Here is a 17886-nt window from a genome sequence, read left to right on the forward strand (position 1 = left end):
AAAATAAGTTAAGAAAATTAAATTAAGCAGAGTTATGTTCTATCTAAATCTAATGTGTGTCATGTTAAGCTAAGATATGTTAGGTTAGCTCATGATATGTTAAGTTATGTCATGATGTAGTAACTATAGTTAAGTTAAGTAAATAAGTTATATAAGATATGTTAAGTGGTGTTATGTTGAGCCACTTGTGATTAAGCTATGTTAGATGAAAAAAACATTTAGTCACGCTCAGTTACGTCACGCTACACCAAGTTAAGTTATGTTAAATCAAGTCACATCAAGTTATGTTCAGTTAAATTACTTTGGGCTAATCTCAGTTAAGTTCCGTTAAGTTAAGTTGTTGAACAGCCATGGACCAACGTGAGAGAATTCATACGCCTCTCACTTTCAGGGGAAATTTGTGACAAGTATCAAGGTTAAATGGCAAGTTCTGGTAGTTCTTGTCTCATAAGCACCGACTTACATACGCAATACTTAAAAAGGAAATTAATGAATGAAGGTTGAAGGAGCCGCAAAACGACAGAGCCGACAGGCTGTGAATTTATGTCTTACCTTGTTGCTGACAGTGTGAGTGTGACAGATGGAGGCTGTCAGCAGAGACGCAGCTAACAGGTCGAATTGCCTCTGATGTGATGCCTTAACATCGCCAACCTCGGCCTGCAGGAGGCGACACAGAGGGAGATGTGTTGATATGTTGATACATTGCCAGAGGGCGCTCTGATTTGCATTCTAATTGGATCTTATCCCACTTTTCCAGAGGCACTCAGGCTAACACGATACAAAATTGAAGTACACACGTCTGAAAAAAAAAAAAATCACATTTTGTTCTTTGCTAGTTTTATTTATTTTATTTTTTTCATACTTTTTTGAAAAATATTCCAGAAATGCACACACCATTATGTACCGTTAAGAGCATTTCTTCTCCAGGCCTGAAACGTTCTGCTTTCTGTTATTGATATTTTTTTCTTCCCCCCCTTGCAGAGTATACTCTGGAACCATGCGAGGACCCCGGAATGCCTCGGTTTGGCCGGAGAAATGGTTACAGCTTCGGCATCGGAGACACCCTGTCGTTTTCCTGCAATATGGGCTACCGCCTGGAGGGGGCGCCCGAGCTGGTCTGCCTTGGGGGAGGGCGGAGGATGTGGAGCGCCCCCCTGCCCAGATGCGTCGGTAGGTTAAGGTTCAAATTGAAATCATCACCAATGGTTTGAACAGCCGTCAATGCAGAGGTATAAATACAGTAAATGTAAATAAATAATAAAATAAAAATAAATAAATAATTAAAATGGGGCGGGGGGCGGCACGAGCCAGTCGGACAGTTTTGCCGTTGATGCCGGGAGGAAAAACCCCTCGGCGCTGCGAGAATGATGGCGATCGTTCACCAGTATGGAGCCCCGCCGCTGCGGCTGATCCCGCTCTCAGCGCTGCGTGATGTTAATAGCGATTCTCTTCTATCCTTTGGCACTGCGTATGAAAAGCCGGCAGCGCAACAAGTGCGAGCGGCGCACCATGCTTCACCATATTTAGCAAAAGCAAACGACCTAATGAGGGCGCCGTTTTCTCACAACTTCTGTTTATTTGCGGAAACACTCGCCGTTGCTGCTCAGTAGCTCAGTGTTTTGTTTGTTTGTTTGTTTGTTTGTTGCCTCTTCATCTGATCAAACACATTATTGTTCAAGTCATAAGAGAGGCTGCATCAAAGGCGGCTCTTGCAGGGCAAAAACACATTTGCCGCGGTTTTCTTTCCTTTATTATTTATTTTTGAATTAGCGTATTTGTGAACACATTCGCCAAAGACAAGGATGCTGAAGAACCGAAAAAGAAGCGCAGCGTGAATGAGAGGAGGGTCGATGAAGGCAGAGGAGGCTTTGCACGTGGAGAAGGAGACACGGGGTGGGAGGTTTAAGAGACGGAAGGCGGGAAGGTAATTTTCTAAATGGAAACTGTAGCCGGCTGGATTTATTGACAATATGAGAGCTGTAATACGACTCTTCGACCAGTAGAGACACGGGGAAAGGAAGGCAGCGAGAGTGTCTAGGAGAGGAGTCGAGGACCCCCCCCCCCCTTCCCCTCCCTATCCATCAGTTGGTGACTGAGCCTAAATCATAGCTTTAGCTAGCTGATGTGTCTAGCTAAGCTAGCACGCTCCCTGTACATTGAGATATGTTGTTGCTGTTTGTTTCCTATCTTTTTATTAACAATAATAAAAAAAATATATATACTTAACTAGACCAAGCAGTTAATTAGCAACTAACTAGCCACGTCAAGACTGACTTACCACACACTGCAGTGAAGTGCTCACACAAATGCTCGATTACTGCCTGTTTCCCACCACTGTTTCTGAGTGTATGTGCCAGTAAAAAATCTCAACAACCAGTCCATCTGTGTTTGTGCCCTCAGCTGAGTGCGGCTCCTCGGTCATCAACAACGAGGGGATCCTTCTCTCGCCAAACTACCCAATGAACTACGACAACAACCATGAGTGCATCTACAGCATTCAGGTAACAGATACAGGCGAACCTCTGACTTTAACTTTTTATGTAAATAAAAAATACTACTGTGCCGTTAAAAAATGTTGTATTCTTAAGGTGCAAGCTGGAAAGGGCATCAACATTTCCGCCAGGACCTTTCATCTCGCCCAGGGCGACATCCTGAAGGTTAGCAGCACATCCAACCGGGGGAAACTTCTGGACGTGTCTCAGATCTGGATCACTGATTCGATCGCTGATCATTGACTCCAAGTGAAGTTCTGCTTCTTTTCTTTTGCTTGCAGATCTACGATGGCAAAGACAGCACAGCCCACGTCTTGGGCGCCTTCACTGGCTCGTCCATGTTGGGGCTGACGCTCATCTCCACTTCCAACCACCTGTGGCTGGAATTCTACAGTGACCCGGAGAGCACTGGCGAAGGATTCAAATTGGTCTACTCAAGTAAGCGGCTGAGCTCTTCCCAGCAAGTGGGTTCTGGGTTCAATTCCCAAATGGGGAGGTGCCTTCCTGAGTGGAGTTTGCACATCCTTCCAATGCCCGCAGATGAAAGTGTTTTTTGATAAACTGAAGACTCCACTTTCCTAATTAAAAACGACATATATATCTCGTTTTTGAGACACAGGGACGCCACTTGTAGATCTTGAAAATAAAGCAATCAGATATGGAACAATCGGAAGGGCTTTGCAGTTTTTCCTGCTGAAGTGTGTTCAAAAAAGAATAAAGACGCAACGCAGTGCCAGACACGTCATCCTAAACTAATTTTACCCGAGACGTAAATGCGTGAGAGCGATTCCAGGCGCGGGCGCTGCTTTCTGTTCACCAGCAAGTGCGATGCAAAAGTTATTCGCTGTACGCCATTTTTTTTTTTTTTTTAGAAAGTGAGGGAAAGCGTCAGGACTGCTTACATCGGATTTCCAAGTGCATTTCTACACACGTTCAGATTGCAAACTAATCAAAGTACGGATTTTGCAAAAAAAAATCTCAATTTTTCGGGATTTAGACGTGCACCCGGTGAAATGCGCCAAGAGATAACGCAATAAAAAAAAGGGAAAAAGAAAGAAAATCCGGCATACCTCTTCTCACAGATAATACCCCTGATCAAATCCTTGTTGGGGGATTTTATGAGGATAAGCTATTTATACAACTCTTCATATCCAGCTTCCTCGTTTTTTTTTGCAAGTAAACCGGATATTTTGTCTATTGCCACGGGAACTGAGCTTAGACGGATGGTGAAAAACAATGTTAAATTAAATAAGGTGTGTGCTCACTCCATTATCTTCCCTAATATGAGCTAAAGTGTCTTGTGCATTTTCCTTTCTGGCTCAGAGTTTTTTCTGGGTAAATGGTGGACAGGACATGAACCTAATGTGAATAATCTCAGCATGCTAACAAACAGAATACTTGAGTGTGCCACATATTAGGAGAATGTTACTTTTCTGCCAAGGAGAGAAAAAAAACCAAAAAAACTAATTTGGTTTTCTCTGTTGGACGCCTCGCGGTGACAATATTTTCAAAGTGCCACACTGACGAGCTTTCCCTGTCCCAATCTCTCTCTCTTTTCTCCAGGTTTTGAGTTGTCTCATTGCGAGGACCCCGGCGTGCCGCAGTTCGGCTTCAAGGTCAACGACCAAGGCCACTTCTCCGGGAGCAGCATCACGTACCGCTGCGAGCCGGGATACACGCTGCACGGCGCCACCACGCTCAAGTGCATGACAGGCGAGAGGAGGGCCTGGGACAACCCGCTGCCCTCCTGCATCGGTAGGTAAAACAAAAAAAAATGAGTGCGGACGGGAAGCGTCAGGAGAATGGAATGTTTTAACGCAGTGTTCTGCGTTTAAATCGCAGAATAATGTCAATTTGTTTCCCCAAAAAACAAAATTGTTGTTTTTTTTCCATGAAATAACAAATTAATTTTGGGCAAACTTTTGGCTTAAAAAAAATTATGTTTCCATGAAGTGATTTTTAGTTGTGAGGCAGTGATGGCACCGGGCAGGGTCAGGAAGAGGCAAAGGGAAACCGAAGCAGTGGGAGAACAAAACGAGTTGAATTAATTGTCAATTTGGCCCAGCTGTAATTATTCCTGGAGGTCAGCAGCCGCCGCTGGCTGTGAGGAACGTTGCTGTGAAGACCAAGACAGAGACCTTGCGTTAATCCAGTGGTTCTTAAACTTTCTCTGTCATGCCCCACCTTGGAGGAAGAAAATTTTTCATGACCCCCCCCACCCCCAAATTTGAGGCTAGAAGCCCCAAATTTGACGTGGCTGTGTCTTGAGGGATCCCGATGAACCTGCAAGTGGCCCCATGTCTCTAGGACAAAGTTGACTTTTGACCCCATAGACTTGCATGGCATTAGGGCAGTGGTTCTCAAACTTTCTCTGTCATACCCCCCCCCCCCCCCCCAAACAAAAGCCAAAATGGTGACAAAATAGTTTTTTTCAAATTCACTGAAACAACATAAATGTGCAAATAATGTTTTACCTTTGGCACACCACTTTTTGTGATATCAATACCAATGAACATTCATTTCACTTTTCTCTTCATTTACTTTTCTCCTCACAAAGTGCAGAGAATAGCCGCGCTTTCAGGGGTCTTGTTTTGATGAAATTGACCACATCAACATCAGTCATGCGACAACATCACATTTTCTACCTGCCACACGGGATGACGTTGAGCGTTGCGTGCGCTAAGTCATAAAATCGCGCCAGTCGCGGCGTAGATCACGTACTGATGCAAAGGTGTTTGATTACGTTCTCCCAGCGCTGGAAAACTCTTCATTGTCCTCTGGCTTTTTCGCTCGCGGCTCGCGCATTAGAAAGAAAATAGACCAGACGCCGAAACCATCGCTGCGTGGTGCGAGCCGGCCGCGGAGGTGCACCCCGCTTCAAGTCTGGCTTGAACGACATTGTAGCTGCGGAACGATTCTACAGACAAAAGTGGCCAACAACAAAGAAGACTGGCCACCGCCGGACTCCTGAATTCCTCTTTTCGTCCCTGTCAAATATTTGTCCATCCCGTGTACCTGAGCAGCGTTTTTCTGAGCTACAACCTACTGAACACTTTTTGTTAATTGTTCCGCCGTGGAAAAAGTTCCGACGTGAAAACATTAGTTCCCCCGGGCGCCCCGTCTCCCTCCCGCCCGGTGTTTCGCCCCCCCCCCACCCCAGACGTGACTCTGCGCCCCCTACGGGTGCGCACTACCCACTTTGATTAACACTGCGTTAATCTGATGCGACTCGTTTGTACTGCAAACCTGATCCATCCATCAGTTTTGGTACTTAGCTCCGTTTCCAAAAGAACAGAAATAAGCCAGCATGCAAACTTTATTTTTGCAAGTGTTTTTTTTTTTTTTTTGCCAGAATTTTGCAATTTTGTATTTCATTAATTCCAAAATAGAGTGGAGAGTCACTTCCTGTTGGTTCTGCTGCCGGCCATCAGTGTAGGTGAGAAGCCTTATTTATTCAAGACGAGTCCTCCTCAGCACCGATTGATCCATTTCCTCTGCGGCAGCGGCTGGCGGAGGCCGTCTGGTTGATCCCATGACGGCCTCCAGTCTCGTCCCACATCTCGTCCTGCAGAGATTAAGCCTCTCGTCAGCGTCTCTCCGTTCCTGCACTTTTACCGCGGTCAAGAGCCTTGACACACATTGAATGGCTGAGAGTGGAACCTCGAGGAGATTTCTTTTTTTAAATAACTCTTTTTTTTCTGTGTATGTGTCGTGTCATGACACAAACCATTTCAGCATCTGTCCAAAATGGCCCTTTTTAATGTTCAGGGCTGCAAGCATGTTTAAACTTGCCGCTAATATTCTTTGAATGCTTTCAAAGCTCCAGAGTCGCGTTTGAATCATAATTGTTGAATTTTGACGGTAACTCGGCCTGAACTTACCTTGACTGCATCTGGCTTGGCTTTAAGTGCTGCCCTTAAAACAAAGAGGAAAGTCTAAAGTCTGACAAAGCAAACCACCTGATTGGTCTACTTGAAAGGGACAGACAGGAGGTTTGTCCAATCACCTTCCAAGTGTCCTGTTGCCTTTGCAAAAGCTCTCTGCGCGCTCTCTGTCAGACGGAAGCATCACGCTAGATTTCACGTTCTACCTGGCATTTTGAGTTGTGTTTGAACACGTTTGAGAAGCTTCTTGTGGTTCTCCTGGAACTTTCTCTGAGACAAAAAGAAGCCAGAAACCAGAACCGACCCAAGTTCCAAGAACTCAAAACATCTCATACGAACACGGAGGATGCCAAACGTTACGGGGCCTCTAAAAAAAAAACCCTGAGTTTTAAATTCATCTTCAGACTTCTTTTTTCCTCCTCTCCATCAATAATGAAAGGCTCATAAAACCAACCACTGGCTGGAGTCCTCTGACTTTCTATTTTAGCAGCGGCACGCGCTGACCTCGCCTAACCCCCAGTCTTAATATTGTCTTATTATTACTGCAGTTTCCGTTTCCGTTTCCACTTCTCCGTCTCCTCCCCCTTTTTTGCCTCCTATTATTGCGCCTGTTACCGGAGGTAATATATTCTGAGGGGAGGAGGCGGGGTGGGGTGGGATTGGTAGGGCGGCCTCAGGGAGTTCGGACATGATGGGGGAGGAAGCGAGGACGGGACGACGGCGATGATGATGATGGTGGTTGTGAAAATATATAATGGAGGAGGAAATGATTTGCTCTTCCGTAGAGCCGTTTTCTTTGGGGATGAGACGAGAGCGGTGGCGTCAGCAGTTCTCTTTTTCTCTCGCGTCCCTCCCCCCCTCCCCCCGTCTCTTCCTCCTCGTCGGATCAGAGCTTCTTTCTTAATCCCTCGCTCCCCGCGTTGATTGTTTCATCGCCGCTCGGCAGCTACCGGGGTGTGACCGGCGCGTCCGATTGCCTTGATAAACAATTACCACGCTTAGAGGCAGGTTGTTACTACACCGCAAACACACACAAAACACACACACACACACTCAGTGTTTGTGAGCGGCAGCCCGTTGAGAAAAGTTGCGTCTTGCTCCGTGTTAACGCTCCTGTCTGTCTCCTGTTTGGCCGCAGCCGAGTGCGGCGGTCGTTTTAAGGGCGAGTCTTTTGGGAGGATCCTCTCGCCCGGGTACCCGTTTCCTTATGACAACAACCTGCGCTGCACCTGGACCATCGAGGTGGACTCAGGAAACATTGTGAGGTAATTCAGTTAGGCCGAAGCGGAAGCATTTCTATAGTAGTATTTACTTGTTTTTGCTTCTTTGGAATTCCCTTTTATGTGTTTTTCAAATAGATATGATGGTTATGTAGGAATCAAATTGGTTGCAGTACGCTTGCTCACCACTTGATGGTAGTGCCCTTTACACACTGAGCCTTTAACAAATGTAACAACCCCAAAACAAACCTTACCTGGACTTTTTTTTTTTTTTTTTGGCTGTTTCTTGTGTGAGTGACTCCTCCCTGTTGCGGTCTTTCAGCCTTCAGTTCCTGTCCTTCGACACGGAGGCCAGCCACGACATGCTGAAGGTCTGGGACGGACCCCCTGAGAACGAGATGCAGCTGTCGGAGCTGAGTGGCTCCCTGCTGCCGGAGGGAATCCACTCCACCCTCAACACCGTCACTGTGCAGTTTGACACCGATTTTTACATCAGCAAGTCCGGGTTCGCCATCCAGTTCTCTAGTAAGCGTGGTTCAGTAGCATTTTGTTTTTCAAAAGAAATCAAACTAGAGTTTCAAACTGCTTTTGATTAAAAAAAAAAACTTTACATTATTGAATTGTCACAATAGGATACTACCTCAGCAACCAATTTTCTTATTTTAACACAATAAAGATGGGAAAAAGTGTGTTTATTGGACAATTATTGACATTTTTATGTATTTGCTAAAAAAAAATAAGTGCATGAGGTGTGTTTGTAGTCCGCTCTAGAGAAACCAAAACTCTTCCACAGAATCATACTATTCAAAGCTTGCTGGAGCATCATTATTTTTCCAAAGGTCCAACACTTTGGCTCCCACCACCTATTGTTTGATGTTATCAGAAGTCCACGGCGACATTGAGACATTGACACAGTGATACTGCGAAGAAGGAAAAGAGAAGAAAAAGAAATGGACGATACTGACGCTAAAAAATACATTTTCTGAAAGATCTCATTTGTGCACGGCTTAATGGCTAAAGATATCCAAAGACACAGAGATGTTTTGTGTAATGACTCTTCCTCTCTCTCTCTCTCTCTCTCTCTCTCTCTCTCTCTGCCTCCTCTTCCTCTCCACCCTCCCTCTCGATCTCTCTCCTCCTCCATCCAGGCTCGGTAGCGACAGCCTGCAGGGACCCCGGTGTTCCGATGAATGGCAGCCGGAGCGGGGACGGCCGCGAGCCGGGGGACTCGGTGTCCTTCCAGTGTGACCCTGGCTACGAGCTCCAGGGGGACGACAAAATCACCTGTATACAAGTGGATAACAGATACTACTGGCAGCCCAGCCCGCCTGTCTGCATAGGTGAGGAGCCCTGGACCCTGCCATATTTATAGGGGGCGCTGTGAAATAAATGGTCGAGTGAGTGCGCAACTATCGCTGCCAGGCTCAAGGGCGCTGCTGTGACTGAGGAATCTCCTGCACAGGGGAGAGGAAGATAATGTTTAATGAGCTGATCTCGCTAACACGTGCAATATTTCATTTCACACCGCCTCATACCAAGGCTCCAGGCGGGAACGCTTTGGTTTTATCGGCATTTTGGAACTTTCCTTGGGTTAAGAAATGACTCTGATTTGTGTTGCCCCCAACGCAGCCCCGTGTGGAGGAAACCTGACGGGCTCCAACGGCTTCATCCTGTCCCCCAACTATCCCCACCCCTACCCGCACTCCAAGGACTGCGATTGGCTGATTGCCGTGAACTCAGACTACGTCCTGTCGCTCGCCTTTATCAGGTAACTGGCGGCTCTGCAAAGAATCCTCACCGGAATCAGGAGTTTTAGGAGTATTGAGAGAAAACTGAACGGAACAAATTCCTCGCTATAAATTATAATTGCAAATGACTTTTTAGCTGCAAAAGAACAATAATTTGCTGCCACAATGGCCCGAAAACCATCAGGGACCACAAAAGTCGATTAAACTTTTTGCTTCATCCGCTGATCTGACGTTCCCAGGACAGAAATGAATGAGTTGCTTCAGTAGTTCCAACACATTTCTTTTTTCCGCCTTCCATTCCTCCAGCTTCAACATTGAGCCAAACTACGACTTCCTGTACATCTACGACGGCCCGGATAGCAACAGCCCTCTGATTGGTAGCTTCCAGGACAGCAAGCTGCCCGAGCGAATCGAGAGCAGCTCCAACACCATGCACCTGGCGTTCCGCAGCGACGGGTCCGTCTCCTACACCGGCTTTCACCTGGAATACAAAGGTAACAAGTTCTGCCAGTGAGAGCGAGAACACTTCCAGCACTGTTGTCGTCTGTGTTGCCACAGCAAATCGAGCGAAAACGCACACAGCTTTGTTTTCACTGTCTTTATTTTAATCTTAACAGAAAAACTCTCTCACCAAGAATGTTTTGTGACTTCATTTTAAAACGTCACTGGAGAAAAAATACTTTAATATGCAGAATAACGGAAAAATTTCAACGGGGACCTTTTTGTCACGCTGTCAACGCAAGCCAGGTAACTGTGGAGAGGAGCAGGCTTAGTGATCGTGCAAAAGTGATGACATTGTGCATCACCATTTCTCCTCAGATGAAAGAGGATGATGAAGTGCGAGCCGGTTGGGTGTTGAACTAGTTGCTCGCAACATACAGAAGAAGTCAACACTGGGACTCGTCTCCAAATTAGTTCTCGGGCTTATGCCGTGTGGCCGCTAATCTATTAGGACGGAGGCCAACGCATAATTTACAAGGTTTATGTAGCATTCAAAAGGCAGCAGATGAAGTCATGGCTCCAAACCAATCTCTGGTGAAAGCCGTTGAATCAAACAGACTCTTAAAAAGGCCAAACGGAACGTGAGCCACATCCGCTCCCGTCGAGGGACTCACACATTATTAATTGCACTTCTTATTTATCTGCGCCTGTCGCTTTGTCTTTGACTCACTCCTGCTCTCTTGCCTTCGTCTCTTCCCGCCGGCTCGCCGTTCACCCTGCCCGCATCCAGCCAAGCTGAGGGAGTCGTGCTTTGACCCGGGTGTGGTTCTGAATGGGACCAGGCTGGGATCGGACTACAAGCTGGGCTCTACGGTCACTTTCTACTGCGAGGCTGGATACGTTTTACAGGTGTGTATGGATGGATGGCTGGGTGGATGGGTGGAAGATAGATGGACAAGTGATGGATGGATGAAAGGATGGATGGTTAGATGGATGGATGGTTAGATGGATTATTGGATGGATGAATGAATAAATGGATGGATGGATGGTTGGATGGATGGATGGATGAATGAATGGATGGATAGACGAATGGTTAGATGGATTATTGGATGGATGAATGGATGGATGAATGGATGGATGAATGGATGGATCAATGTATGGATCAATGTATGGATCAATGTATGGATGAATGGATGGATCAATGTATGGATCAATGGATGGATCAATGGATGGATCAATGTATGTATGGATGAATGGATGGATGAATGGATGGATGAATGGATAAATGAAAGAAACAATGATTGCTGGACTTTTTAATTTTTAGATTGATGATTGCAGTAATTGGATAGATGGAGTGTAACAATTGGATGATTTATGCACGGGTCACATCCAACAATAGTCAATAATATTTTGTTTGTTCTCCAGGGCTACTCCACCCTCACCTGCAGTATGGGAGATGACGGCAGACCTGGATGGAACAGAGCATTACCGAGCTGTCAAGGTATCTAGACTTCGAACAAAAGATTCAAGTCAAATCAACAACTGTATAATCAATTTGCTTTAATTGCTTCTGTGTCTATGTGTCTAAATTTCTTGTGGTTATTTGTTTTTGTTTTTTTGTTTTTGTCCCTAGCACCTTGTGGAAGTCGCTCTACGGGATCGGAGGGAACTGTTTTGTCCCCAAACTTCCCAAGAAACTACACGACCGGACAGACATGTGTTTACTCTATATCTGTTCCCAGAGAGTTTGGTAAGTCAGTAGGTGCCCACCAGCCTGCGTAAATCTCAGTTTAAACCGGTCCCATCAGAGGCAGCATGCGCTGGCTAAGACAAGTTCAGAACAAAATTATTGAAGGAACTGCTTGGGATTAACGTTGGTGATTTTGGCTTTGTGTCTGAACTTTCGGCAAGCGGCAGAATCAGCTCTTCCTGTTCCAGTTTCACTGTTTGGTTCGGAAAGCAACTTGAAGGAAACCCCTTCACCGTAACTCAACTGCATTATGGAGAAGCTCTTGCAGCGGTGGAGATGCTACACAATGACATGATGCACGACGGCCGGTCATTCCGTTGCAGCGCAGGGTTTCGTCGGCTGGGTTCCATAAAAAGTCGGGGCCATTTTTTGTCAGCAGACGTCCTCTGCAGGAGTGAGTGAGGTATGATAGAATGTGAACAACGTGAAGTAGAGCAAAGCGACTTGAGAGCAAATGAAAGATTTTTTAAAGAGCAGCCATATCAACACAAAATTTCGTAAATGTCAACAATTTGATTTTTCCTGTTTGGGAAATTACAGTTTTTCGGGTTTCGAACCTGCGAGGCTAAAAGTTGAACCTCCAGTTCCACAAGCGCAACAGGAACGCGTTGAAATCCAGCGACTCCCTCCAGCAGTTGTGATTGTTCTGCCAGAGTGGCGCCATTGTTGTCACATTCTCAAATTCCTGTCGCAGAAGTCACATGTTCAAATCCAAATCTGATTGCGCGAATGACAAAGTCATCCGGCCCTGACTGGGATGCGGCGTCCCATCGTGTCATGAATAAACAACAGCTTTCCCCGAGGCTGTTGTCTCATTGTATCAGCGCCGCCGCTTTTTATGAGACTTCCGCTCTCTTTTGCTGTGTGTGTGTGTGTGTGTGTGTGTGTAGACATTTGGACCGAGGGAGGCGAAACATTTGGTCCCGTCTTATCTACTGAATGAATAAGACGGCCAACCAAGCCCGCCGCCTCCCACAACGACGTAGGACTGACAGAGCGCCGCCGCTCCAGGTCCTGGATTTGTCACGCAAACCCGTCATTCTTGAGGAAGAACAAAACAAAGACAGAAGTTTCCGCTGGAAATTTGACGACGTCTCAGGGTTTTTTGGCGAGGGAATGGGTTCGGATCAAAAAGCCGTCTGATAATTAGCAAATTCTATGAGCGGGCTGTTGATGTTTACAAATGCTTCTGTCAGGACTCACAAGAGGAGGAGGGGGAGCAGGAAGGGGAAGAGGAGGAGGAGGAGGAGGAGGAGGAGGAGGGGAGTCTTGGACCTCAAACCTTGTGGGAATGCCATGTACTTCCTGCCGAGCGATGGCGGTAACTCGGGACAGGGTCCTGGCAGCTCCGCGGGGATTTTTTAGTTTTTTTTTTCATCTCCAACTGATGTCAAAAGCTGAAGGGGGGCCTCTCGAGCGATCAGCAGAATATGTTAATTGTTAGACAAACAGATCCGCCGGAGGGATCAGACAGGCCTACACGGCGAACGGGGCTCCAGCACCAGCTGGTATATGATCTCTCCTCGCCGACTACCCGCCTTGCCGATTGGCCCCGTGTTTAACGGGCGCGCTGCGGAATCCGCTGATGTTTGTTCGACGGTGTCAAGGCCGTGAACTCCTCCACCGGCGCCTCAGCGTCTGACTGCAGCAAGACGTAATGGACACCTCAATCACCCTGATTTTTCTTTACAAGCTGAGTGAGCGAGCGAGCGAGCGAGCGAGCGAGTGGGAGTACTTCTTCTTCGCCTCCAATTCAGAGCCCTTTTCTGAAGTCGATGTTTTGATTTCATCGAACAATTATCTTGTTTTTAGTCCTTCCATTGGGCTCTGAAAGCAGTCTGAGCGGGTACTCTGCGTACAAACGCAGCCCTAAAGTAGCAACGAGCTAAGAGTCATTTATGAACACTTTTTTTGGCCCTGTTAAATTAAGACAGGAATCAGTTCTGGCTGGATCTGTCAAGTTTCAAGAGAGTCAATGAGCATTTTTTTTTTTTTTTATTCGGACGGCTGTCAATAATTATTTCCGCTAATTTGAAGTTTCAAGTTCAGGTGCCACATTTGCCCAGAGATTAATTCAATACCTTTAGCGTTTATTGGCCAGCATGGCGTTGCAGTGGTCGGCTAATTGGCTAATTACGCTAACTCGGGCTAATTGGAGGTTGCGCTAAACTGGCCACTTGCCCAGCTGTCCAAGGGTGGACAGCTGGGATTGACTGCAGCACGTCCCTGAGTGCCAAATAAAGTGTGATTGGAAATGGAAGGATGTAAGTGAAGCGGATGGCTGTGTGTCATCTGCATAAGTGAACAGGAATTCAAGCTCAGTTAACCCTTCTGTAATTACCAATAATTTATTGTTGCTTTTTGGGGGGTTGTGATTTTTGCCCACTGTCCCAAGTATCAAGTACGTGCCTGAAAGCCAAGAAGGTGTCCCCGGTGGTGAGAAATCCTTTAGCGGAATGTGGACTGTGCCTTCAAAGAACTCCGCTGAGAGAAATCGTCTCGCGCAAAGTGACCGGTGACCTTCTTTTTTAGCTGAATATCCTTGGCAACGTTCCACTTTAATCCTTCACACCTCAGCCCCTGGGGTTCCCGAGGAGGAGGGAGGCAGTGATGAAAAGATGATGTATGTGTGTGTGTGTGTGTGTGTGTGTGTGTGTGTGTGTGTGCGTGTGAATCATAAGCCCTCCTCAGCAATGAATTAATGTCCAGGAGCCAAACAGCTGCAGACGGACATCTTTTTTTTTTTTTTGTCTTCATTTACGACACAACCTCTACCTTCTTTGGTCCGCTTAGGCTCGATTTGAAAACATGATGAGCAACCAGGACGGAGAGAATTTGCGCAAACTTGGACACAATGTCTCTGGCCTCCAGGGGGCCCTCCACGGCAGGCCACTGCTGCTAGCTGCACCATCACAATTCATTTCTTAGCCGTGGAATCTCAGTGGCGACGGTACGGGAGCCTTGGGATTAATTCCCGGGCTCTGTGGCGGCAGACATGTACACCTTCTATCACACTGAAATAGGGTAGAACATGTTTTATTTTATTTTTTCGTCCCCCATGTGACACAGGTTTGCAAGGTTTTGAAGTCTGCGCTGCAACGGTTGACGTTATATGTTCAGCCGATTCCCCTGCGGGGATAATAAATGACAATGATGAAATAGAGTAAGACATGTTTTTCTGGGACGAAGGACTGCTAACCTGCTACATGTGCTAGCTTCTGACAACTAAACAGGTGGGGGGAAAACGATTTTTGCAATCGTACATCCTGTTTTAGCCCCAAAGAGGCATTTCATGCAGCAACACCAGGAGACCTGATCAGGGCGGTTTTAACTTCGGCTGTGTGATGATTTTTTTTTTTTTTTTCTTCTTCCGAGTGGAGGTCGACGCTGTGGCCAGATGAAATTCAAATGAGGTGTCACAGGTTAATTCCATCACTGGAAGGTCGAGGCGGAAACAGCGGCGTGGAATAACAATAACTCGCAGTGAATCAAGTGCGATTAACTCATCTTCTGGTCTGTCACCCCCCCCCCCCCCCACTCCCCTCCACCCCCAACCCCCCCACCTCTGTGTCATTTTAAACCGCCAGTCCTCTTCGGCCAGTTTGTCCTGTTCCAGACATCTCTGAATGACGTGGTGGAGATCTACGACGGAGCCACTCAGCAGAGCACGCTGCTGTCCTCTCTCTCGGGATCCCACTCTGGTGAGGGCGGCTTTGGATTGATACAGAGGGATGGAAATGAAGCCTGGCCCGCTAACTGAGGCTGCCTCTGCTGTTATCTCTGCTTCTAGGGGAGTCCCTTCCCCTGAGTACTGGCAACCAGATCACAATAAAGTTCACCACGGTCGGACCGGAAACCGCCAAGGGCTTTCACTTTGTCTACCAAGGTCAGCCAATCACGTGTCGTTTGAAACACTTGCTTTTCTTTTCATGAAGTTGCAAGTTGCAGCATGTGGATGGGCTCGTGTCGGTTGACTTTGTTTCCACCTCTGCTTTGGAAGCCAAATGGTGTTTTTAACTGAGGCAAAGCAGATGAAAATGCAGCTTTCAAATGGGAGTCACTTTAAAAAGTAGATAGCAAACGAGCTAACAGGCAAAACCAACAACAACCAAATTTGGCAGAAAAATGAAAAAAAATCTGTATCTGTTGTTTCCTGACTGTTCACCTGTGCCCCCCACACAGCCGTGCCCAGGACCAGCTCCACCCAGTGCAGCTCCGTCCCGGAGCCGCGCTTCGGCAAGCGGCTAGGTAACGACTTTGCCGTGGGTTCCCTGGTGCAGTTCGAGTGCAACCCCGGCTACGTGCTGCACGGCTCCACGGCCATCCGCTGCGAGAGCGTCCCAGACAGCCTGGCGCAGTGGAACGACACCCTGCCAACATGCATGGGTAAATAAGTGGGCGGTGTGACCCAATCGGGTGCTTATGGCAACGGCACACTGAGATTGGCATTAGACTAATGGACTCGCCAGCTTGAAGTCCAGAGACGATGTGGCTGCAGTTTTTGTGTTATCTTATTTCCTTGGTGGATGAAGTTGTTTTAACCTCCTTCTTTCCCTCCTGTCTCGTGTTCCTCCTCTGCAGTCCCCTGTGGAGGCGTGCTGACCTCACGCCGAGGAACCATCCTCTCTCCCGGCTACCCGGAGCCCTACGACAACAACCAGAACTGCGTGTGGAAGGTCTCCGTCCCAGAGGGAGCAGGGATACAGGTACCTGGGACGTCACTGCAGAGTACTGCTGGGAGGCTGAAGAGTGGATGGATGGATGGATGGATGGATGGATGGATGGATGGATGGATGGTGGCAGAGATAACTAGATAGTGTCTCAACAGGCAGTGTGCGAAAGGCAAATAGTCCACCAACAGGTGTTAACTACAAATTCATTGACAGACACAAGGGGTTGGGTGTTAGTTTTCTGTCTATTTAATCCCATTGGCTCGTAAAACAGCAGCGTCAACAGACTGCAGCCTCTGTTCTTCGCCATCCTAATTTCGATCCAGGAAAACCAAAAGGCAACATCGAGGTGCGACATTTAAAAAAAGTGTTTCGTTTTTTGTTTTGTTTTTCAGATCCAAGTGGTGAGTTTTGCCACGGAGCACAACTGGGACTCTCTGGATTTCTACGACGGCGCTGACAGCCATGCGCCGAGACTGGGCAGCTACTCTGGTAAGCTCAGGATGGGCTTTCCATTTTTGTGGTTGAACTCATAAAAAACAACTAAAAATATATATTACATATAAATGAATACGAAATAAATGAAGGAGGGAAGTGGGGGGGGTGACAAAACACAGCAGTTGTCTTTTAAAGAGTAAAGAAGGGAATGTAGGCAGAGCAGCAATGAAAAACTTTGCTTCAGGCGGCAGCTTTTGATTGTTTCTGTTGCTGATTAATCAATTGAATTATTTTTATTTGTTTTGATGAAACATTTGATTCAGCATGCGAAAATATATCATGAAAATGTGAAAAAGACATTTCTGACAATGACAACTGTGTATCAAAAAATATCCATCCTGGCTTCATGTAGGTCACAGTAAGCGTGCATGTGTAACACAACAGCGGAACCAATATATCGAGGCAGTGACATTTATTTCTATTCAGGGATATTATAACTGGGCTCTACTGTAGCGTTACTGTCGCTGGTTGATCGCCACTGCCGACACTTAATTTACACAGTTCAGTCATCCAGCCAGAAGCAAGTGTCCCAGTTTCGCTGCTGCAGTCCATTATTTATTAACATTCATTGCTTATTGCACATGATGTAAGTCTCCTTCTTATTGTGATAATGAGCAATATTTTCCAATGCAATGCCCCCAGCATGGAGGTGTAGATGCAGACTGCTGCAGAAGAGAGAGTATAAAAGAACACTCTTGTTAATTAATTCAGCCAGCAACAGGCAACCGGCTGCTTCAGCTGCAGCCTCCGAGTTCAGGGCTTTCCCCTCCCACTTTGTCCGTCTCCTTTGCCTGCTTGACCGAAGTAGGTCAAGCCTACTGTTGTTGAAGCGCTTTCAAATAAAACGTATGTCTCATATCAAAGTAATTCCGCAACCTGTCCTTGGAGAATGCTTCACTCACTGGAAAAACAAAAGAACAAAATAAAAGGAAGAGCCTCTTGTTTTTCTTGTTGAAAAGATGATGTTTAGATTGTGTGTCGCTCACTTCCTTCTTCTCCTTTGTCTTCTTCTTCTCCTTCTTCTTCACCTGCGTTCAGGCACCACCATCCCTCCTCTTCTCAACAGCACATCCAACAACCTCTACCTGAGCTTCAGCTCCGACATCAGCGTCTCAGCGGCCGGCTTTCACCTGGAATATACAGGTAAAAGTGCACGGCTGAAAAGAAAAAAAGCACTGTGGCT

The 17886-nt window shown here is 46.7% G+C and overlaps 1 protein-coding gene across 1 annotated transcript in view; it reads left to right on the top strand.

Moving 5' to 3' along the window:
• Nucleotides 1-17886, top strand: part of csmd3b (CUB and Sushi multiple domains 3b) — a 282923-nt gene that overhangs the window by 216617 nt on the left and 48420 nt on the right. The window contains exons 21-39 of the mRNA XM_076011490.1: nucleotides 982-1170; nucleotides 2401-2501; nucleotides 2589-2657; nucleotides 2774-2930; nucleotides 4056-4247; nucleotides 7515-7641; nucleotides 7919-8121; nucleotides 8745-8936; nucleotides 9226-9364; nucleotides 9651-9838; nucleotides 10576-10694; nucleotides 11211-11286; nucleotides 11419-11535; nucleotides 15123-15236; nucleotides 15326-15421; nucleotides 15718-15921; nucleotides 16117-16241; nucleotides 16601-16697; nucleotides 17742-17846. Coding sequence (XP_075867605.1) covers nucleotides 982-1170; nucleotides 2401-2501; nucleotides 2589-2657; nucleotides 2774-2930; nucleotides 4056-4247; nucleotides 7515-7641; nucleotides 7919-8121; nucleotides 8745-8936; nucleotides 9226-9364; nucleotides 9651-9838; nucleotides 10576-10694; nucleotides 11211-11286; nucleotides 11419-11535; nucleotides 15123-15236; nucleotides 15326-15421; nucleotides 15718-15921; nucleotides 16117-16241; nucleotides 16601-16697; nucleotides 17742-17846 — 2610 coding nt within the window. The remainder of the gene's footprint in view (nucleotides 1-981; nucleotides 1171-2400; nucleotides 2502-2588; nucleotides 2658-2773; nucleotides 2931-4055; nucleotides 4248-7514; nucleotides 7642-7918; nucleotides 8122-8744; nucleotides 8937-9225; nucleotides 9365-9650; nucleotides 9839-10575; nucleotides 10695-11210; nucleotides 11287-11418; nucleotides 11536-15122; nucleotides 15237-15325; nucleotides 15422-15717; nucleotides 15922-16116; nucleotides 16242-16600; nucleotides 16698-17741; nucleotides 17847-17886) is intronic.

The sequence above is a fragment of the Nelusetta ayraudi genome, unplaced genomic scaffold (genome assembly GCF_046127955.1).
Source record: "Nelusetta ayraudi isolate G7.1 ecotype Tasmania unplaced genomic scaffold, CSIRO-AGI_Nayr_v1 ptg000135l, whole genome shotgun sequence".
Taxonomy (NCBI): domain Eukaryota; kingdom Metazoa; phylum Chordata; class Actinopteri; order Tetraodontiformes; family Monacanthidae; genus Nelusetta; species Nelusetta ayraudi.